Raw genomic sequence first — 23,864 nt, 5'->3', positions numbered from 1 at the left:
TTTCCCCCACAGAGAAACCTGTCTGGACATCAGAATGACACATTGGTGCTCATCAGGAATCTAATCCTGCTTTACTGGAACCCCTGGCCCATGGAGGGACGGATGGTTTGGGCCTTGGTGAGGAACCGTCACCATCCTGATGCTAATTAGTCAGGAGAGCTCCCTGTTTCCCTCTTTCTTTTCCACCAATAGTTCCCTGGCATTACCACCTGCCAACATTCTGCTGGAAATTTCATCACTGAGTAATTTGACCTTCCTGACACAGGGGAGCCTTTGCTTCCAGAGAGTGCTTAATATTTCTCAACTGCCCAATGGGTCATTCTCGGTGTCATGAATAGTTTTCAGTAATGCTTCCATTGCTGATTTTCACCCCAATGCTAGTATGAGCAATTGCTTGGCTCTTAGAGATGTCCTATACCCTATAAACTTCCAGCGTGAACAGGGGAATTCTACTGCATGGCCCCCTGTACAGAGGCCCCTATGCAGGAAGGTCCCCAGAAACTGTGGCTTGCATAGGTCTCTGCCTTGGGGACACTGTGCACCACAAGAGCCATGGTGATTGAAGGGAAAGGGTCTTTGTGGTCGTCCAGACATTCCCCTCCCCTTAAATATTCCACAGATAATGGGTCCTTGGGGGAGGGAGAATCTCTCAATTGTTCTTCCAGAACCTGCTCCCTGAGCAACTGCTGGTCCCCAACCAATACTGGTGCCCTGGTAGTTGAGTTCCTGCACTTGCCCCCATGGTGGTGGAAGACTGACATGGGGGAGAAGAGATTATCCTCTACCACCCAAGAAGGGACTTTGATATCACTGCTGCCATCATTACTGCCATTGCCATGTCGGTGACTGCTGCCGCTGTTGCAGGGATTGCTGTTGCTCAGTCCGTCGTCAATGCAGAGACTGTCAATCAGCTGGCGGGCAGAGTCAGTGAAGCTCTGGCTACGCAAAGTGCCCTGAATGTGTATATTCAGTTTGGACTCCTTAACTTAAACCAGCAAACTGCCTTGCTTCAGGAACAAGTTGGTGTATTGTGGTCGGGGCAGCAGGCCTCCTGCTCACACTTTGTCATTCCTCTTGTCTCACCTTATATGAAGTGCAAATGTCTCTGTAGGGGTCAACTGCCTCAGTGCACACTTGGCAGGACCTTGGCATTCTTTTGTAAACTTTACCAATGTTTTGGCTCACCATGTAGTAGAGGTCAATAAGACTCGAGTTACTATTTCAGCAGAGGGCTGGTGGAATGCCATGGCCCAGGTTGGAGGTTGGATACAGCGTTGGGGCGGTGCATTGTCTCCAAGGGTCTTGGGACTGGTATCGGCTGGGGTAGGGATTCCTGCGTTATGCAAGATCTGACAAATCTTTGCACAAAAGGAACAGTTACATAGACAAGTGTTGCTCAGTCTGGCCCAAGGCTCTCCCGACAGTCATGAAGTCTGGTTACAGATGCTGCAGAAATGAGGATCACCTATGACGGGCAACTTGTAGGGAAACCTCCCACCTAAGACAGGGGTTGCCAGGTCCCCCCGAGGATGGGTCAGTGATGGCACATCCTACACAACCTAAGACAGAGGTTCCTCATAGAAAATTAAAAAGGGGAAAATGTGGGAAAATTAAGACCTTGGCTAAGAATTCACTTCACCCTGCTGCCCCTGAGGCAGGCAGCTATAACTGCAGAGAAAGACATGTTTTCAAGGCAAAATCTTCCTTTGGTTTCCAGAACCCTGGGACGGGCTCCTGAGAATGCCCTAACCTTTCCTTGAAGCCAAAGATGATTTTTTATTTAATTTTATATAACAAAGTCCAATTAAATGAAAACAAACATTTATACACAATATTTGGGAATTTGGGCGTCGTTCTTTCCAAACTACTTCCTGCTGTCTTGGGGGATTCGAAGAAGATTCAGATATCCTGGCTGTAGTCTGTAGGGCTGTTTTGTCCAGCTGTTTTGAATGTAGGATCAGCTTGTACTCTGTTTCAGGTGGTCTGGCGTGATCAAACCACATCCACATCGATTCCGGTGTTTTTAATCCCGACACTCTCTGCAGATTTTTGGTTCCAGGCCATGCAGGCAGGACATCCAGAGACCACCAGGCTTGCTGGTGGGGTTACAACTGGAATACAGGAGCATCTGGGAAAGATTTACATACTGGGTCATCTTTATATGCAGTGATGGTAATGGGACTCACAGTTACTAGGTGGTGGAAAGTGATAATATAGAATACAGGAACTCCATGACAAAGGAAAACAACAGGATAGCCAATAGGAGCCACAGTGAGAGACCATTACCAGTGGTGTAGCACAAGCCAGAGATGTCAAGCCAGCAAAGAATCATGGCAGTAACAACTTGCAAATAAAATAAAGGTGAACAGACTGAAGGGTAAATTGTTTGATTCAACAGGCTACAGTATAGCTTCCACTAGAAGATCCTGATATTTTGGGGTTTGTGTTTGTTCTGTCTCTTTGTTTTTTTTTTTTGGTTTTTTGTTTTTTTATTTCATTTTGTCTTTATGGTAGTTTGCAAGGGAAGATGGTGGATTCCAGAGATGGGGAGATGTGTGGATGGGAATGCATGATGTAAAATCCAAAATGAATGAATAAAAGTGAAAAGGCAAAAGAAAACATTTAGTGATTACAGTAGATCCTATTTTGTTCAGGGGGTAAATAAAGAGGGATCCTGTACTTATCCAAAGCATAACGCATTCAGTTAGAGGGAACAGACCTAATAACACATTAAGCTGATGTTTAGTCTGTTTTAGACCAGCCTGTAACAGAGCACACTTATACACAATAGAATGGAGGGTCATACATAACTCAGCTACTTAGTCAATCACATCCTGACCAGAAATCATTTCTCATTAACCTTACTTTTCAAAATTAAAAGCAGTGAGCACTGTGTGGGACTCATAGAAAAAGTTGTTCAACTCATATTTGTGACAGAGTATTTAATGGCATTAGTAAAGCTGTCTTCGAGGGTTTTTAAATATTATTTTTATTTATTCTTTTTGTCTTTCACATCTTGCATCTCAATACCACTCATCTCTATGTCCCTTCATATTTACCTTCACCTTGCAACCTCGCCCCTTAAATAATATGATATTCAAGACAAAAGAGAATGAAAAATCTCACCATGGAACCCGTAGTTTGACACAGGGAGTCACAGTCTATGGTTTTCGTGCATATCTCTTTACTTGCCAGTGTTCTTTGCAAAGAGTCCTTAGTCTGATTCCAGGCCTCTGGAGTTTGCTGCACATTCAACACCGGGTCTCACTGTAACTCCTCTTGAATATCTTGTTATTGTCCTGGGTCATGGAAATCCTGCGGCCTTGGGTCTGCAGGGACAACATCTTCATGTGCTCCAGCAGGTCATAGATAGTGTGGACGTTGGGGTAGACCAACTCATAATTCTGGTTCAGGGCCTGGGTAGCTACAGGGTTCATTAGCCTGTAAACTGTCCCCAATTCTCATGACCAGGGTGATCCTGTAGTAGTGCCCAGGATGTGTATGCCTTGCAATAGTGAGTCAGGAGTGGGACTACTTCTTCTGCTTTCATTCCCTTAGGATAAGCTCTCTCACACCTACATGATTAGGGACAGCTCTACTGTGTTGCTCAGGAGAGGCTCAGGGTCCACTCTCACAAGTGCTGCAGCTTGTGAGAGGCAGTGAAAACTCGCCTACTCCTGGACCTCCAGGCCAGCATTCCCACCTGTCACAGGGAGAGTGGGGTTGGGGAAAGACATGTCTCCCCTGTCATAAAGCAGATGAGGGGCAGGACCAGATATCCCCAGCACACATTCTCAGGACTGGCTCATCAACACCACCAGCAATAGGGTCAAGCTCTACTGTGCTTCACAGCCTAGGAACAGGGCTCACTTTTCATGAATGCTGCAGCTCGTAAGAGAGGCAGTCAGACCACTTGCACAGCACAGGCATGGGTTTACTATGTCTAAAGACTCTGGATTTCAATGGTGGAAGAGCACAGAACAAGGATCCTTAGGATCTCTCAACATCAACAGAAAGGGAGAGATAGTGGGGAAGCTTACAGCCAAAACTTCACTTACATGTCTCAGCCAGAGACGAGAGTCCATTAACAAACTGTGAAAGATGATACAAATAAAATTTAGGATGTAGAAGCTAACAAATGTGACCACCAGCATGAGGATGGTATGGGCTGCTCTGGTCTCGGCATGGACTCTGTGGTCCTGAATTGGAGTGAGGACGTGATGCATTTGTCTGTAATGCCTATGGAGGAGACAAACCATGGAGACACTAGTCCAGGCCATGATGCTGATGAATGTGGCATCATGGGCAAAACGCAAGAAGATAACACCTATACTGAAACTAGAGTTGGAACAGACAAACTTGTTCCTAGACACCGTGTCATTACCTGTTTTCTGTGGACCAGTGACCTTCATTGGAATGTAGACATTATTTACAACACTGAACAACCAACAACTGTAACAAGAATAACTCACCAAATTTGGGACCCTTCCTCTGAGCATGACTCTACCCCTATTACCAGGAACAAGAGTGACAAACTGATAGGAGCTCAGGACAGAGGTGGAGCACATATTAAGGCTTCGAGCCATGAGGCGAAGGAAGTACTCAAGTTTACATCTGAGGTCAGTCAGAAGAGTCCTTGAAGCAAAATCCATCATATTGTTTGGAGACACAGTGATGAGGAGGATGAAAGCATTGGCCACAGCCATGTGGCTGAGAATCGTCTGTGTGGGTTTCATCTGAATGCCAGTCAGGACAGGAGAGAAATTGTGGACAAACAGAATGATGTTGGCTACAGTCCCTACCCAAACCTGACAATGTATGTGGATCTGAAGAGCCACTTCCTCAGTGGTTTTCAGGGCTTCATCGTGAGAAGACATGGAGAGGGCTTCACTGGACACTGCAGTGACAGTCATGTGGGACAGTGCTGTCCTCAAGTCTTTGTTCTCTGCTCCAAGCTTAACAAGTGATTTGGAGTGGCTTATTCTCGAGATAATTAGGTACTGGCATATCATACTATGGGAGCTGTGCCTGGAAAACAAGGCATGGTCATTAAGTCAGGATAAAATATGATCCGTATGGAATTTCTCCTGCCTCAAGATCAATGTTGTATGGATGCTGCAGTTCCAAGTTTACTTGTCAGAATCAAAAGAGCACACATTTTAACACACTGTAGACTTTTAATATGAATACAGGAAAGTGACCGACATGAAAACACAACTCCATCAACAATGTAATTTATTTATATTTTAGTAATTTGTTAAGAATGATTACATGCTACCAATGAAGTTGTGTATCTGAATTTTATCATAGGAAAAGAACTTGTTGGCTGTTGAGAACATTTGATGCTAGTCTTCTACATAATACAATACCAATTATTTCTGACAAACAACTGGTCATACTGATGAACCTAGGTTTACATATGTGTATCCTGTATATGAAAACAATCCCCATTTGCTATTGAGTCCCCTTTATTCATAATTTTATCTATCTTTATTGTTGTTCTAAGCAGTGAAGTCCCAGGTCTTACCTGCACCATCTCCAGCTTTCTTCAGACACATTTAAAGTCATTACACAATCACAATTACAACCTTTGCAAGCCAATGCTGGTTCTGCATCTTATTGGGTATACATTTGCCATAGACACCCACCACACATCAGCTAAAATCCATCATCCCACATACCGATGTCACACCTAATGCTGTTTTCACCTGCATTCCAATGAGTGCAAGACACTTTATTTGATATGAAAACAAAACATTGACCCACTTGAATTCAACTGCAGAATTCCAGAAGAAACAATGATATGTGTTAGCTTCACAAGAGACTATAAAGTCTAAAAGATCAAATGGAATTTTAGGAAGTCTGTGGTAAACAGAATCACACCTTTGAATTTCACAGGATGAGGATGCTCACAGGATGAAGCTTATGAACACAGTTCCTGTTGAAGAATCTCTTGAGTGCCTCACCTATTGAAGACCTTCTCTGTGTAGCTCTTGGCCTGAGGAAGAATGCAAGGAACTCAACTGTTGCTCATTCTCCATGCAATGCTGTGGAGGTGACCCAGAAGAGTCCAGGTTTGCAGTGCTCATAAAACAACAGTATTTCTGGACATGACATCCCTCAGAGAGCTCATTATGATGTCATATGTGGTTTCAGTCAGATTGTCTGCATGGAAATTTGGGATGCCTCCAATGAGGAAAAACTAATTTGTCCCCAGAGCAAATCTTCATTTTTAGCTTCTTGTGATTAATGTTGATGTCTAGGAAGTTTTTAGATGTTAGTGAGTAGTTGGACAGAAGTTAGGAAAAGTTTTCCATGTTTCCTTTGGGAGAATCTAAGTTCTGAATTGATCTTGTAGTCAGGAGTGGATTGGTGCACTCAAGGGCAGATCAAGGGATTCAACATGTGTATTTCCAGGAAGTACTTTTCTCTATACTCTTCACTCTTGCAAGATCGTGCTGACACCAAGTCCTTCCAGATATCCATCAGCCCGTCATTCAGAGTCTGTTATTCTCCAGGAAGTTGTTTCATTCCATATGTTTCCATGTGTTTTGGGGATGAGATTCTTGAGTTCTTTGTATATTTTGGAAGTCACCCCCTGTCAGATGTGGGGTTTGTGAAGATCTTTTCCCATTCAATGGTCTGCCTCTATGTCTTGTGGATTGTGTCCTTTGCCTTATAAAAGCTTCTCAGTTTCCAGAGATCCCTTTTATTAATTGTTGATCTCACTGTCAGTGCTAATGATGTTATGTTCAGGAAGTTTTCTCATTCAAGGTTACCTCCCACCTTCTTTACTCAGAGGTTCAGTGTGGCTGGATTTGTGTTGAGGTCTTCGATTCATTTGGACTTAAGTTTTATTCATGGAGTTAGACACGTGTCTATTTGCAGATTCTATATACCATCATCCAGTTGGGCCACCGCCATTTGTTGAAAATGCTTTTCTACATCAATTGTATAATTTTAGCTGTTTTGTCAAAAATTAGATGTCCGTAGGTGTGTGAGCTAATGTCATGGTTTTTAATTTGAGTCCATTCATCTGTCTATTTTTGTGCCAATATCAAGGTGTTTTCAGGACTATAGCTCTATAGTAGAGCTTGAAGTCAGGGATCGTGATGCCTCCAGAAGTCCATTTATTGAACAAGATTGTTTTGGCTATCCTGGGTCATTTGTTTTTCTATATACAGTTGAATATTGTCCTTTCAAGGTGTATGAAGGATTGTGCTGGGATGTTGATGGGTATTGCATTGAATCTGCATATTTCTTGTGGCAAGATAGCCATTTTTACTATGTTTTCCTGCCTATTCGTAACCATGGGATATCTTTCCCTTTTCTGTTATTTTCTTTAATGTCTTTCTTGGAAGACTCAAAGTTCTTGCTATATAGGTTGTTCCCTTGTTTGGTTAGTGTCACCTCAAGGTATTTTATATTGTTTGTGGCTATTGTGAAGAGTGATGTTTCTCTGGTTTCTTTCTCAGCCCCTTTGTCATCTGAATAAAGTAGGGCTACTGATTTTTTTGAGTTTATTGTGTATTCTGCTACTTTTCTGAAGTTGTTTATCAGCTGTAGGAGTTCCCTGATAGAGTTTTTTTGGTCACTTATGTAAACTATCATATCATCTGCAAATAGTGAAAGTTTGACTTCTTCCTTTCCAATTTGTGTCTTCTTGGTCTCCTTTGTTGTCTTATTTCTTTAGCTAGAACTTCAAGTACAATATTGAAGAGATATGGAGAGCATGAACAACCTTATTTTGTTTTTGTTTTAGAGGATCCACTTTGAGTTTCTCTCCAAATAGATTGATGTCGGATGTTGGTTCATTGTGTATTGCTTTTAATTATGTCTAGGTATGTTCTCCTCAGGACCTTTATCATGATGGGTTGTTCGATTTTGTCTAAGGCTTTTTGAGCATCTAGTGAGGTGATCATGTGTTTTTTTTCCTGTTTGTTTATATGGTGGATCACATTTATGGATTTTTGTATGTTGACCCATCCCTGTATTGCTGGGATGAAGCCTACTTGGTCATTGTGGATGATTTCTCTGACATGTTCTTAGATTCGATTTGGCAGTATCTTACTGAGTATTTTTGCATCAGTGATCAAGAGGGATATAGGTCTGTAGTTCTCTTTTTTTAATATGTATTTTTTATTTTTATTTTACATACCATTCCCAGTTCCCTCTTTCTCCATCTTTCCCTCTCTTCCACCCCGACCACCCTCCTCTCCCATCCCACCCACTCCTCATGTAGGGTGATACCCTCCAGAAGGGTCATCTAAATCTGTCAAGTCATTTGGAGTAAGGACTAGGGCATCTCTCCTATCTCTAGGTTAAAGGAGTATCCTTTCCATGGGGGATGTGCCCACAAAGTCCTTTTGTGCACCAGGAATACATCCTGGATCCATTGTATGAGGTCCCTTAGACTGCTCAGGTTTTCTAGCTGAGACCCATGTCAGGGGGTCTGAGTCCGTCCCATGCTGGATTCCCAGCTATCAGTCTGGGGGCCCATTAGCCCCTCCTTGTTCAGGTTAGCTCTCTCTATGTGATTCTGCAGCTTGGTCTTGTCCTTCCTCTCTGCATCTGGATTCTAGTTCGGCTCAGTGTTTAGTTGTGGGTGTCTGCTTCTATTTTATCAGCTACTAGATGAGGGCTCCATGATGGTGGATAAGTTAGTCGTGGATAAGTGGGGTCAGTCTTATAGGACTCTGGACATTTCTTTAAGTTCAGTTTTCTCGTCAAACCTATAATGTCTCCCTCTTTTGTAGTCTCTCTCTCTGTGCCACTCTGTCTCCCTCTCTCTTCTCTCTTCTAGTCTCACGTGCTTTCCTCTCCTCTGCTTCTCTTTCTCCTAGTTCCCTCTCCACTCACTGCCCCCCCATGTTCTCTGGAGAGCATGTCCATTCCCCCTTCTTTGAGGGACCTTAATGAATCTCTTAGAATCCTCCTTGTATCCTACTTCCTCTGGCGGTGATATGAATTATAGGCTGGTGATTCTTTGCTCTAGTTCTAAAATCCATATATGAGCGAGTACATACCATGTTCCTTTTTTTGGTTACTGGGTTACCTCATTCAGGATGGTTTCTTCAAGTGCCATCCACTTGCCTGCAAATTTCAAGATTCCATTGATTTTTTTTTTCTGCAGAGCAGTATTCTATTGTGTAAATGGAATACTACATCTTCTTTATCCATTCTTCAGTTGAGGGGCATCTAGGTTGCTTCCAGGTTCTTGCTATTACAAATAATGCTGATATGAACATAGTTGAACAGATGTCTTTGTTGCATTGATGTGAATCCTTTGGGTATATGCCCATGAGGGGGATTGCTGGGTCCTGTGGTAAACTGATTCCCATTTTCCTGAGGAACTGCCACACTGATCTCCGAAATGGCTGTACGAGTTTTCACTCCCTCCAGCAGTGGAGGAGCGTTCCCCTTTCTCCACATCCTCTCCAACATGAGTCATCATTGGTGTTTCTAATTTTAGCCATTCTGTCAGGAGTAAGATGGTATCTCAAAGTTGTTTTGATTTGCATTTCTGTGATAGCTAAGGATGTTGAGCACTTTCTTAAGTGTCTTTCAGCCTTTCTGACTTCCTCTATAGAGAATTCTCTCTCCAGTTCTGTACCCCATATTTAAATAGCCTTGGCCTTGACCCAGGAACTTTCCAACTGTCCCACCCAGATATTGAATGAGCCAATGGGAATGATACATCTCCCACCTTGCACAGTTAGTCACCTGCTGGTCTGGCTCAAGAGAATGAAGACCACCACTTGTCCAGGCTGTGTGTTGAAGGTGCCTGTCTCACCTTCTGCTCGAGTGGGGAGCTCTGTGTCCCTACACTGTGTGGCCTCAGACGCCACCACACTTGCCGGGTGGTAAATCACCTCACTGAGAAGTTTTTCCTTTGCCCTTGGCAGAGAACTGAGAACAGAGGAAGAAATTGCCTAGCTGGACTCACCTCTTCTCTGCTTGTCTCTCTTGTGGCCACCAGCCGAATTCTCAAGTGGTAGCCACGTCTTTCACAGGTGTCTCATTGTGATAAGTAAGTGGCCATTCACACTCCTGATTCCCTGCAGACAATGTTCGTCTTGAGGATTTTAGGTGAGACAACTTCTTTGCAACATTTTGTTGATAGGGGATGTCCTTTTGTATATATGTTTCTCCTATTGGTTGATGAATGAAACACGGATGGGCCAATAGCCAGGCAGGAAGTATAAGAGAGTTCGCTAGACAAGGAGAAGGCTGGGGAGAGAAAGGCAGAGAGAGGCCGAGAGATGGCATGCTGCCAAAGGAGTAAGATGCCACATCATTGGTAAGTCACAGCCTCATGGAAATCCATAGATTAATACACAGGGGTTAAATAGTTAAGAGAGGGCTGGCCAGTAAGAAGCCCTACCCATTGGCCATCAGTTTTATAATCAATAGAGCCTGCGAGTTTTTATTTGGGGCTGAAGTGTGAGGTGACCAGGTGGGACAGAAACTTCCGTCAACAAATGGCACCCATTGAGAGGCGAGATGTTCCATGTAAAACTTGACAGAAACTTACAAAGGGATTCAAAAATCGAAAGAGTGGGGGGGGGGAACCCAGCTTCTTGGTAACAGTATTTTCTTCAGTGGGCTCTGTTCTTTACAGACAAGCAGGGGCTCATGGCTGCTTTAAGGGAGGGTTCATGATTCAACATTAGAGACAAAAAGTGCAGGGCTCTTTTAAGAGGCTTTGCTAGTAAACAATTAAGTGATGTTAATGAACAGTCCATCGTGTACTTCTTTGTTTACTAATTTACTTTTTATTTTTATCTTACACACGGATCCCAGTTCCCTTACACTCCCTCCCTCCTTCCCTCCTTCTCTCCCAGCCTCACACTTACCCCAACCAGCCTTCCCTACCCAAGGGGGTAGGCGGATCCCTGGGAGGGGCTGGATCTCCAGTAGAGGACTGGCGGTGGGGATCATAGACCAGGCAGGTGGAAGTTAAGGGTGGTCCTGAGTGGACAGGTAGGTCTAGTGTGCAAATAACAGCTCCAGGAAGTTCCCCAACGGTGTCAGGATTGTTGGCTCCGCCCTCTGTCCCAATGCTCAACCAGAGCGGTGGGACAGTGGGCAGGGTAGGGCACAGGGTAGGGGAGGACAGGCTCTCGGTGGGGGTCTGTGGGTGTGTGTCAGAGCACCAGGAGCGCTCTCACTGGGGACAGGATACCTGGGAAGCAAGATCTAGGTCCAATCCGGCGAGTTCTCGGGGAAGGGTGTGTGTGGGTGTGTAGGGGGATTACACCAGAATTGGTCCCAGACTCACATCTAGCAGAGGCCTGACAATGGGGGTCCGATCGTATACTTCTTAGTGTGGACATGAACCTATGAACTCTGCCATGATGCTTGACTCTCAGAGAGCCAAGGAATAGAAAGGGGCCAGCCACCACTTTAATCTTAGCCACGTTGATTATCAAATAGAAGACTCATGGCCAGGAAAAGACACAGATATACAGTAAAGGAAGATTCAGATGAAGGGAAACCTTTAAAGTGTTTACAGTTTATTTCAATATAAGTAGGCTTGGAAGAGAAAAGAAAAAGGATAGAGAAAGTCCTTTAAAAACAGAGATATAGTTCCTGGCAGTGATGGAAAAAGCCTTTTATCAATCCCAAGTGTGGGAGGCAAAGGCAGGCAGAACTCTGTAGATAATAATTCACTTTGTCCACACCTCTGGCACTTACCACGCCCAGTGGGGGTGAGGACATGGGCAGATGTTACCTGGGGGAACTAGATGTTACCTGGGAGTTCTCCCTTGCTTGCAGGTCGGGGATAGAGTGAGCATCCTCGGGGACCAGGAACCTGCTGGTGTTCCTCTGTCTCTGTTATAAGTTATTTCTCCCTGAAAAACATCTTTTCAGCCTATTCGTTTTTCCTGATCCTCATTAAACCACACTCTCTGGTGTCAGAAGCGGCATCCAGATTTACACAGGACCCGGGGAATTAGGTTTCACCCACGCGGCTGCTCCCTTTTCTCACACCAGCTACTTGGCATTCTCTTACAGCTTACTTTCCCGTCCTGGTGCTCTCCTGGTCTGCTCCTTACAAAACCCGTGCTCTGAGGTTTCCTTGCTCCAGCTGTGCCTACTTCTGCCGAGGCCACCACTGCCAACCCACCATCTCGGAACAGGCCGCGTCCCTTGACTAAACCAGGCAGACACACTGCAGCTAGCGGGCTGTCTGAATCTGCCCTTCATCTCCTTTATCCCTGCAGAGGACCCGAGACTGCACTCACCACTGCTCATCTCTGCTCATCTCTGCTGCCCATTACAGGGTGTTGCATTCTTGAAGAACCCTGAGTCCACCCAGCTCTTGTGTTCCCACCTCCCGGCAGCGCCAGTTGGAGGCAACACCTGTTAGCCCTGCTGTTCCAGCAAATTACACGAGGCTCCTTCACGCCTTCACTTAACAAAATTTCACTTGCTTTAGTTTGTTATGAGATATTCTACCGGGACTGGGATCAGAAGGATCGTCTGCTGCTGGATGCTATTTGGTGGTACAACTTTAGGTGTAATTACTTCAAGTTGAGATCTACAAATAAAAGCATTAAAGTTCCAGGACAGGAAGATTATATCTAAGGTAATACAACATCCTTCGCAATTTAACCTGAAATAATATCTGAGATCAATTGTTCCATACCTATGGCAGATAATCTTATGATGCAGGACTTTAGGAATTCTTTTACTTAATATATAGAAGGAATTTTAGCAGAAGAAAATCATGATTTAACCAATGTATACATTTTTAATAGCAACGGGTTTCATCATTATTATGATAGTCTTAAAGAAATGGTTTGAGATTAGTGCAAAAGATAAGGAACTTGTACAAACCATAGGTGACTTAGTTTCAAGGATTCAAAATATTGAAATGACAATGGAGAGCTGAAAATGAGGACACAAAACATAGAGTGCTTAGAAAAATAGGTTCAGAATATTGAAGATGGCAACAGAGAGCTGACAGGTAAAAATACAAAATATGGAAAATAAAAAATGACCATCTAGAAAACAGAATTTGTTCCATGTCCAGTGCCTCAATAACCAAAACAGTGCATTAACACACTAGCAGAAACAGTTCGTTCCTGGTTGGAAGAAGCTAATTAATAAGGTTAAAAAACTGGAACATCAGATGGAAAGACTAGATGATAGAATCTGTTCCATGTCCGAGGATAATGGCAAGCTACTGGAGAGAGCATTGTTTCTGGGAGGCAGTTTACGTGCCATTCAGATAATATCCAAGGACGAGAATATTAAAAAAAAAGCATGGAATCATCCTTAGTTGGAGAAAGGAAGAAACTGACTGATTAAATGAAGTCTCTGGAAAGTTATATGATTCAAGAAGTTCAGACACTCAAAGAAGCAATGGTGAATAGATTTCAGGCCTTAGAAGACCTTCAATCTGACACAGCAGAAGAGATACAGGTAACAGGGCATAAAAGAGACTTTAAATTTTCTACACCGTTTAGGGTCAGGGTAGCTTTCCCTGTATCTATTAATGAAAAACCAGCAACGAAAAAACACCTGAAAGGTGTCGTTGCATATCAGTGGGAACCAATACGTATGTAAGATTTAGAAGGTCTAAAGGAAGCAGTAGTCTCTATTGGCATGCACTCACCATATGTGAAGCAATTAGTAGAATCATGGGCAAGGAATAACAAGGTAACCACTAAGGATTGGGGTTAATTAATATCAGCTGTCCTTGACAGACCGGAGTGACTCAGGAAAGGTGCGACACCCCAAATCACTCACAAGAAGAGTTCTTGATGCAAATAGCAAGAGGAATTTATTCCAGCAAGCTGGGATCCACAGCCATACACCACACAGGGGTAGAGGACTGAGGGCCCCTAGTGCAGAATTGAGATTGCTTTTATAGGATTTACATCAAAGCTAACAAGGCCAGGTGTTTTTCATAGCCCACCAAGTACCATTATGGGGAACAAGGTAAGAGATTCCAGTAATAGGACTGATGTGGTTACACAGATGCTGGTAGTGCAGGGGTACTGAACTCACACACGGCCCCTGTCCTGTGACTGATTGCAGCGTCAGGGAGACTTTAGACAGCCACCTACAGACTGCAGATCCCTTGGAACTTGAATAAATCGCCGGGATGGCAATTCCCTCATAATAAGGTGGTGCTACTGTATAACATAACCAGCAGGATTAGGTGGCTTTAGAGTTGGTTGCATTTAGTCTAGTGGCCCTTAGCTCCTCCTTGTTCAGGTAAGCTGTCTCTATGTACTTCTACCGCATGGTCTTGTCCTCTCCATCTGCTTCTGGGTTCTAGTTCGACTCAGTGTTTATGTATGGGTGTTTGCTCCTATTTTCAACAGGCATTAGTTGAGGGCTCCATGGAGAAGTTAGTTGTTGATCTCACTCTCCGGGAAGGGCATTTATGATAGCCTTTCCACGGAAGCTGAGATTGTTAGTTGGGAGCAGTCTTGCAGTTCTCTCGACCTTTCTTTGTGTTCAATTTTATCTTCAAATCAATATTGGCTTCCTCTTTTATGTTCTCTCTCTCTGTCTGTCTCTCCCTCTTTCCTGTCTTCTATTCCTAACCAGGCTCAATCTTCCTGGTCACATATGCCTTCTTCTCCTCCCCCTCATTTTCTCCTACTTCTCTCTCCATTCGCTGTCCTCCCCCACTTTACCTGAGCTCTGGGGGACTTGTCCCTGCCCAGTTCTGTGAGGGACTTTATATGAATCTCTTAGAATACACCTTGTATCCTAGTTCCTCTGGAGATGTGAATTATAGGCTGGTGATCATTTGATCTAGTTCTAAAATCCATATATGAGTGAGTACATACTGTGTTTCTCTTTTTGTGACTGGGTTACCTCATTCAGGAGAGTTGGTTGCATTTAGGAATGAATATGACTGCTGGAGCAGTTGTAAGAGTCTGTCTCTGGGTTCTATAGCCTCGGGTGGTGTGAGGTTAAGTCCAGGGGAAGAAGAGGGCATATTTGGGACAGCTGCAAAGTGATCCTTGGAGGAGGGGGTGGTTGCCCAGGGAGGGAGAAGGTGGTCTCGCAGGGACTAGAGGCCCTCTGTCTGTTAATACATTGTTGGGGCCTATAAGGCTGGGGTTCAGGGACTCTATCTTCAGCCTAATGGTAAAGAATAGACCTATGTCCCACCCTGTCAAATAGAATCGAAGACCCCAGGTTTTTCCTTTTGTCCAATGTCGTGACTCCGGTCCCTTAGGAGTAAATGTGATGTTAAGTGGATCGGCTCCCTTTCCTGTCAGGCTTCTTCGTACAGTGATAAGGTCCCAACTCGAGGATGGACAACAGTAAGCCTCCCCAGTGGTCTCACATCCCCAGTGTTTGCAATAATAGTGTTCAATACCCCCCACAGCTTCACTTAGATTCCCGGGGGCAAACATAAAAGGTAGTTAATCTCAACCTTTGCTGAGCCGCCCTGGTGGCCCTGGTGCAGCAGCTGGGGTCATCAGCCATGTGAATACCTTGTGGCATGTCCCTTGCACTAATGACCGCTTGATCATAGACTCAGAATGGGCTATCCCTAGGGGGGGTCTCAGAGGGGTTCCCAGATATCTGATCCAGCCATTAGGGCACAAACATCAGGGGTTACAGATGGCCACCACGTCCAAGAGGGGGCTTCTTTAGAGATACTCCATATTACATCCCCAGTGTGGGAAAACACTTACCAGGTTAATTTTTGGGGAGTGTGGGGATTGATAGAGTCACTTAGGTGTAGAAGCAGGGCCCATGCGATGAAACTTAAGCTGGGGATTCTCAGGCTCTTCGGCTCTCCATCCAGGATCAGGAGGTGGTGCTGGTTTGATGTGTGATCCAAGAGGGAATTCCCTCCACCTTTACAGCCGTTGGTGTGGTCAGAACACAATATATGGGCCTTTCCACCAAGTCTCGAGGTTTCGTGCGTGGTGGCATCTAACATAGACTGAGTCTCCCACTTGGAAGAGATGTGGGATTTGCAAGTCTCCTCCCGAGTAGACTTCCTGGAGCTGCTTCCACGTTCGCTGACTCACCCACTTGAGCCTGGCAAACAAAGCCTGGGAAGGCAATGCATCAACACTATGTACAGAAGCAATTTCCATCAGTGGAGGAGCCTCCCCCCCATAGAGCAATTCATAGAGGGTCAGCCCAAACTGTCCAGGTGTGATTCTAACCCTGAAAAACACAAAGGGTAGGAAAGCTATCCAGTCATTAATGCCAGTCTCTGCAGTCAATTTAGTGAGGGTCTCTTTAATGGTTCTATTCATCCTCTCTATCTGCCCTGAACTTTGGGGTCTGTATGCACAATGTAATTTCCAACCAACCCCCAATGTCTTGGTCAGTCCCTGACTTACCTGGGCAACAAAAGCTGGACCACTGTCTGACTCTGCTACCTTAGGTATTCCAAATCTTGGGAAAATTTCTTCCAGTATCTTCTTAGCCACCACTGTTGAGGTTTCCTTCTTGGAAGGGTAGGCCTCTACCCATCCTGAAAAGGTGTCTGTAAAAAACTAGCAAATACTTTTTACCATATTTGGCTGGCTTTCCCTCTGTGAAGTCCACTTCCCAATGAGCTCCTGGGTAGCCTCCCCTCAGTCTCTCTCCAGGAGGCAATTTGGAAGGATTAGCCTTTACCAGCTGGCAGGGAACACAGTTCTTAACTACTGAATCAGCCACCCCCAGTAATCTCAGAACATAGTAGGGGGATGCTCTAACCAATTTTTGTAAATGTTTAGCCCCTAGATAGCTTAGTCAATGTATCTGCTGGACGTATTCCAATCCTTCTGTGTAGGGTAAAATTTCCATTCCATCTGGGGTATAACAAGTCCCCTCTGGCGTCTCAGAGAATCTGCCCATTTTCTTTACCTCCTGCCAGTCTTCTAGAGTATACTGTCATCTGAATCCTGGGGTTTTGGACTTCTCTACTACAGGCAGCAGGTTGACATCTGGGCTGCCCTCTTGGCTACCTGGTCGGTCATCTGATTCCCCTTTGAGATGACGTCTTTTGCCCTCTGGTGCCCAAGGCACAAGTGTATAATGGCCAGTCTTTTTGGCAAATGTAAGGCTTCCAGCAAGCTTAGAATTTCTTCTGTGTTTTTGACTTCCTTCCCTGCTGAAGTAAGCACCCCCCTTTGTTTATAGATCGCCCCATGCACTTGTGCAGTTGCAAAAGCATACTGCTGTCTGTGTAGATGTTTATAGATTTACCTTTGGCCAGCCTCAAGGCTTGTGTAAGGGCCATGAATTCAGCTTTTTGTACTGAGGTTCCTTCTGGCAGGCTGCTGGCCCAGATTGTGTGGGTTCTGTCCACCACCAGCGCCCGAGCCATCCTCTTAACTTCTACCATGTAACTGCTCCCATCAGTGAACCAGGTTAGTGCCTCACGGGCCAGCAGAATATCCACGAGACCTTTGCAGACCCCAGTCTATTCAACTAACAGTTGATGGCAGTCATGAGCCATTGGTTCATCCGTCTCCTCAGGCAGAAGAGTGGTGGGATTGAGGGTGGCTGGTGGAGCAAACACAATTCTCTCGGTGAGAAGCAGGCTTTGGACGTGAGTCATGTGAGCGTTGGTCATCCATCGGTCTGGGGGCTGTCGTACAATACTCTCCAATGCATGAGGGGCTATTATAGTCATTTTCTGCCCCAAAGTCAACTTGTCAGTGTCTTTAATCAGTACAGCCACAGCTGCAATAGCTTTTAAACAACCAGGCCATCCACTGGCTACTGGATCAAGTTTCTTTGACAGATAGGCAACAGATCTTTTCCATGGCCCTAGGGATTGGGTCAAAACTCCCCAGTCACCCCCTTACATTCATCCACATAAAGGGTAAAAGGTTTAGTTACACCAGGGAGGGCTAAAGCAGGTACACTCAGCAGGGCCTTTTTAATGGCACCAAATGCCTCCTGATGCTCTGGGGCCCAGGAGGATTTTTCTTTTTCTTTAGTCAGCAGGTAGAGTGGAGCTGCCAAGGTCAGGAACTCTGGGATCCACAGCCTGCAAAATCCAGCTGTCCACAGAAATTCTCTTACTTGCCTGTGGTTGGGGCTGGTATCTGAACTAAAGTTTTCTTCGGGGCCTCCATCAGGCTTCGTTGCCCGTCCTGTAGTCTGTACCCCAAGTACATGTTACCTCTTTTCTGCAAATCTGGGCCTTTTTGGCTGAGGCTCGATAGCCTCAGTCGGACAATTCCAACAACAGTGCTTTTGTCCCATCTAGGCCATCCTATTGGGTGACTCCTGCTAAAAGAAGGTTACCCACGTACTGGAAGAGTGTTACCTGGGGGTGTTGAATCCTAAAATTGGCCAGATCTTTATGGAGGGCCTCATCAAAGATGGTCAGAGAGTTTTTGAACACTTGGGGCAGTCGGGTCCAGGTGAGCTGCCCGGTTCTGCCTGTGTCAGGGTCCCTACATTCAAAAGTAAAACATGGTTGGCTGGTGGGGTATAGCCTCAGGCAGGAAAAGGCATCTTTTAGTTCTAACATGGTGTACCAGCTCTGCTCGGGTGGGATGACACTCAGAAGGGTATAAGGGTTCGGGACAGTCGGGTGTATGCCCTGTATCCTTTTATTGACCTCTCTCAAGTCCTGCTCTGGATAATCATTGGTCCCAGGCTTTCTAACTGGGAACAGGGGAGTGTTCCAGGAAGATTGAACAGGAACCAAGGTGGCTTTCTGAATTAACCTCTGAATATGGGGTCCAGTTCCTTCCCGGGCCTCTCTACTCATGGATTGCTGTTGGACTGCTCCTGGAGTAGCACTAGCTTTCAGCTGAATAACCTAGGTCCATCCCAGATATTTCAGCCCAAGCTGAGGGAGTTTGGGCCAGCCACCAGTCCATGTTTGAGGCTCCAGTCTCGTCTGAACAGTCTAGGTCACGCCGGGGCTCCTCGTTGAGACTGTACTTATCTTCTAGCCTAACAGTGAAGACTTGCAATTGGTTTCCATGTTTATCAGTTACTGATGGTTGTTCAGAGTCAAAATGAATCTGGGCTCCTATTGTTGACAGAATGTCTCTTCCTAACAGGGTAAGGGCATTCGTGGATAACCAGAAATGCGTGGGATACCCGGCCCACGCCAAGGTCCCCTGTTCTTCGGGTAGTCCGTGAATACCGCCATTGCACTGTGGCACCCATTACCCAAGATTTCTTGTCTTTTAATTCCCTAATGGCTCTATCAGCACAGAATGCTCCGCTCCAGTATCCACCAAAAATTTGACTGGTCGCCCCTCCACTTTTAAAGTTACGTTGGGCTCAGGGAGAGGGTCTAAACCCCATCTCCCCTAATCTTCATCTTCCCCCCCCAGAACTAGGACCTTTGATCCCATGTTTTTCTTCCTGGGGCAGTCCTTTGCCCAATGTCTTCTCTTTTTACAGTATGCACACTGGCCATTGTCGAGGGGGATCCTGTCACCCAGGTTCCCTGTTCTAAATTTCCTAATCTCTCTCTCTGTCTTTCTCCTGTCTTTCCCTTCAACCACTGTGGCCAAGATTTTAGTGAAATTCTTTTCCCGTTGTCTGTCATGATTCCCCCCCTCTCTCCTTCTCTTTTCTCTGCTCCTTCTCTTCCCCAGTCTCCCTTTTGTAATACACTTTCTCTTCCTCTTTCACTAAATCAAGTAACTCAGCTTCCTGTAGCCCTTCCACTCTCTGAAGTTTCTTTCTAATATGCAGGACCAATTGCGCTATGAAGGCCAGAGAGAGCTACGGAAGATCTCTGGGCCTCTGAGGTAGCGTCAAAAGGAGCGAACCGCCTGAAGGCCTCCATGAGCCTTTCAAGAAACACCAAGGGAGGTTCGATCAGTCCCTGTATCACCTCTCTTACCTTAGCCAAATTGTGGGCCATCTCGTGGCGCGTTGGAGTTCCACCAGCAGAGCCTGGCCATAGACCTTTAAACTCTCCCTACCTTCAGCTGTGTTGAAGTCCCAATTAAGGCGAGCCAAGTGGAATCCCATGTCAATCTCATTCTGCAGTTGTGTGGGTCAGCCATCGGCTGCCGGGACATTCTTTCTAGCCTCTAATTGTGTTCCCTCCTGCTCCTCAGTTGTGAAGAGGATTGGCAGCAGGTGCTGAGAGTCATCCCAAGTAGGCTGATGAGCAAAACATAAGGGACTCCACCGTAAGGCGTAGGGGATCCTCTGAGAAAGGTAGGGGTGGTTAGTTTTCCAATTATAAAGACCTGAGGAGGAGAAGGGCCAGTACTGAAGAGGCTGCAACTGGCCACCTGGTACCAGGTGGACAAATGTACACAGTGGCAGTGTTCTGCTACACTTTCAATACTGGGGTCTCACTATAACTCCTCTTGAATATCTCGTTGTTGTCCTGGATCATGGAAATCCTGCTGCCTTGGGTCTGCAGGACCAGCATCTTCACCTGCTGCAGCAGTTCATAGATGGTGTGGATGTTGGGGTAGACCAACTCACAATCCTGTTTCTGGGCCTGGGTAGCTACAGGGTTCATCAGCCTGTAAGCTGTCCCCAATCCTCATGACCAGGCTGAGCCTGTAGAATTGCCCAGCATGTGTATGCCTTGCAGCAGTGAGTCAGGAGTGGGACTACTTCTTCTGCTTTCATTCCCTTAGGATAAGCTCTCTCACACCTACATGATTAGGGAAAGCTCTACTGTGTTACCCAGGAGAGGCTCAGGGTCCACTCTCACAAGTGCTGCAGCTTGTGAGAGGCAGTGAAAACTCTCCTACTCCTGGACCTCCAGGCCAGCATTCCCACCTGTCACAGGGAGAGTGGGGTTGGGGAAAGACATCTCTCCCCTGCCATAAAGCAGATGAGGGGCAGGACCAGATATCCCCAGCACACATTCTCAGGACTGGCTCATCAACACCACCAGCAATAGGGTCAAGCTCTACTGTGCTTCACAGCCTAGGAACAGGGCTCAGTTTTCCTGAGTGCTGCAGCTCGTAAGGGAGGCTGTCAGACCACTTGCACAGCACAGGCATGGATTTGCTATGTTTAAAGACTCTGGATTTCAATGATGGAAGAGCACAGAACAAGGATCCTTAGGATCTCTCAAGAGCAACAGAAAGGGAGAGATAGTGGGGAAGCTTATAGCCAAAAGTTCATTTACATGTCTCAGCCAGAGACGAGAGTCCATTAAGAAACTGTGAAAGATGATACAAATAAAATTTAGGATGTAGAAGCTAACAAATGTGACCACCAGCATGAGGATGGTATGGGCTGCTCTGGTCTCAAAATGGACTCTGTGGTCCTGAATGGGAGTGAGGATGTGATGCATTCGCCTGTAATGATTATATAAGAGATGCAGCATGGAGACACTAGTCCAGGCCATGATGCTGATGAATGTGGCATCATGGGCAAATTGCATTAAGAAAATTCCTGTACTGAAACCTGAGGTGGAACAGAACAAACTGTTTTTAGAAACAGTGTCATTGCCTGTTTTCTGTGGACCAATGACTTTCATCGGAACGTAGACATTATTTAAGACACTGAACAACCAACAACTGTAACAAGAATAACTCACCAAATTTGGGACGCTTCCTCTGAGCATGACTCTACCCCTATTACCAGGAACAAGAGTGACAAACTGATAGGAGCTCAGGACAGAGGTGGAGCACATGTTAAGGCTTCGAGCCACCAGGCAAAGGAAGTACTCAAGTTTACATCTGAGGTCAGTCAGAGGAGGCCTTGAATGAAATACCATCATATTCCTTCTAGACACAGAGATGAGGAGGATGAAGGCATTGGCCACAGCCATGTGGCTGAGAATCGTCTGTGTGGGTTTCATCTGGATGCCAGTCAGAACTGGAGAGAAATTGTGGACGAACAGAATGACGTTGGCCACAGTCCCTACCCAAACCTGACAATGTAAGATGATCTGAAGAGCCATTTCCCCAGTGGTTTTCAGGGCTTCATCGCGAGCAGACATGGAGAGGGCTTCACTGGACACTGCAGTGACAGTCATGTGGGACAGCACTGTCCTCAAGTCTTTGTTCTCCGCTCCAAATTTAACAATTTGGACTGGCTTCTTCTACCAATAAGGGAGATACTACCCTATGATACTATAGGAGCCATGCCTGGAAAATAAGGTGTGGGCATTAAGTCAGGATAAAATATGGTGCTTATTGAATTTCTCCTGCCTCAAGATCAACGTGGTATGGCTGCTGAAACTCCAGGTTTACTGGTCAGAAACAAAATAACACATTTTAACACACCATAGTCTTTGCATATGAACGGAAAGTGACTGATGTGAAAACACAACTCCATTATCACTATCCAATGCAATTTCTTTATATTTTAGTCATGTGTTAAGAATGATTACATGCCACCAATAAAGTTGGGTATCTGAATTAAATAGCAGGTTATCAGAAATATTTTTAGAAATATTCATGCTACTCTTCCACATAACCCAATACATATTATTTCTGATAAAGCATCTGGTTCTGATCATACTGATAAACCTAGGTTTACATATGTGTATCCTCTAGATGACAGCAATCCCCATTTGTTATTGAGTCCCATTTATTCATATTTTTTTCTATCTTAATTGTTGTTCTAAGCAGTCACATCCTAGATACTTACTTGCACCCTCTCTGGCTTTCCTCAGACACATTTAATGTCATTACACAATCACAATTACAATCTTCAGATGTGAATGCAGGTCCTGCACCTTACTTGGTTTTCCATAGAAACAGTCAGCCTCCACGCATCAGCTAAAATCCACCATCCCTCTTACAGATGTCACACAGAATGCTGTGTTCAGCTGAATGCCCATTTGTGAAAGAGACACTTCTTTGAGATTAAAACAAAACATTGACTCATTTGAATTCAAATACAGATTTCCAGAAGAATGATATGTATTAGCTTCACAAGAGAAAGTAAAGAGAAGAAGGAAGAAGAGAATTTTAAGAAGTCTGTAGTTGAGAGAATCCCACCTTTGAGCCTCACAGGATGAGGATGCCTCACCCATTGAAGACCTTCTCTGTGTAGCTCTTGGCCTAAGGAAGAATCCAAGGAACTCAACTGTTGCTCATTCTCCATGCAATGCTGTGGAGGTGACCAAGAAGAGTCCAGGTTTTCAGTGCTCATAAAACAATAGTGTTTCTGGACATGACATCCCTCAGAGAGCACATTACGATGTCACCTGTGGTGTGAGTCAGATTATCTGCATGGAAACTTTGGGATACCTCCAATGAGGAAAAACTAATTTTCCCCCAGAGCAAATCTTCATTTTTAGCTTCTTGTGATTAATGTTGATGTCTAGGAGGATTTTAGATGTTAGTGAGTAGCTGTGAAGAAGTTAGGAAAAGTTTTCCATGTTTCCTTTGGGAGAATCTAAGTTCTGCATTCATCTTGTAGTCAGGTGTGGATTGGTGCACTCAAGAGTAGATCAAGGGATTCATTATGTGTATTTCCAGGGAGTACTTTTCTCTATACTATTCAGTCTTGCAAGATCATGCTGACACCAAGTCCTTCCAGATATCCATCAGCATGTCATTCAGAGTCTGTTATTCTCCAGGAAGTTGTTTATTCCATATGTTCCCAGGTGTGTCCCAGGACATTTACGTCTGACAACTCTATTAACTGAAGCCAGTGTTCCCCTCCTCAGTCCTGGGATTACTCCACTTGTTTTCAGGTAGATCATGACTTGTTTTTTGAAACACTCACAAACCATTGTCACAGGCATGGTAGACTGTGATAGTATTTAAAGAATCTGCTGTGTAAGGAAGCAATCCTGGACATACAGGCAAAGATATGGATTGAGCAACCACTAAGACATAAATAGCTCCAACCATACTCTTTACTTCTCTTTGTTTATTAGAAATCTATGGATTTAGTTTTGATGTTTTTAATGATGAAAAGTAAAAACTTATATGATAAATCCAATAACTTAATCTTCTAAACCTTTG

At 44.9% G+C, this 23,864-nt stretch overlaps 2 protein-coding genes and 1 pseudogene across 2 annotated transcripts; all 3 read right to left on the bottom strand.

Moving 5' to 3' along the window:
• Window positions 1–3,943: 3,943 nt before the first annotated feature.
• LOC127238497 (vomeronasal type-1 receptor 4-like) lies at window positions 3,944–4,913 on the bottom strand. The gene is given in 2 exon segments (XM_051207114.1): window positions 3,944–3,967; window positions 3,969–4,913. Coding segments are annotated over 2 exon segments (969 nt in total).
• Window positions 4,914–15,710: 10,797 nt separating this feature from the next.
• LOC127238496 (uncharacterized) lies at window positions 15,711–20,443 on the bottom strand (annotated as a pseudogene).
• Window positions 20,444–20,965: 522 nt separating this feature from the next.
• LOC127238560 (vomeronasal type-1 receptor 4) lies at window positions 20,966–21,922 on the bottom strand. The gene has a single exon (XM_051207177.1). The coding sequence runs from the start codon at window positions 21,917–21,919 to the stop codon at window positions 20,966–20,968; it is 954 nt and encodes a 317-aa protein (XP_051063134.1). The 5' UTR covers window positions 21,920–21,922.
• Between the last annotated feature and the right edge of the window lie 1,942 nt (window positions 21,923–23,864).

This window comes from Phodopus roborovskii, unplaced genomic scaffold (genome assembly GCF_943737965.1).
Source record: "Phodopus roborovskii unplaced genomic scaffold, PHOROB, whole genome shotgun sequence".
Taxonomy (NCBI): Eukaryota; Metazoa; Chordata; class Mammalia; order Rodentia; family Cricetidae; genus Phodopus; species Phodopus roborovskii.
The sequence above is the reverse complement of the archived record's forward strand: the minus strand, read 5'-3'. Positions and strand labels throughout refer to the sequence as shown.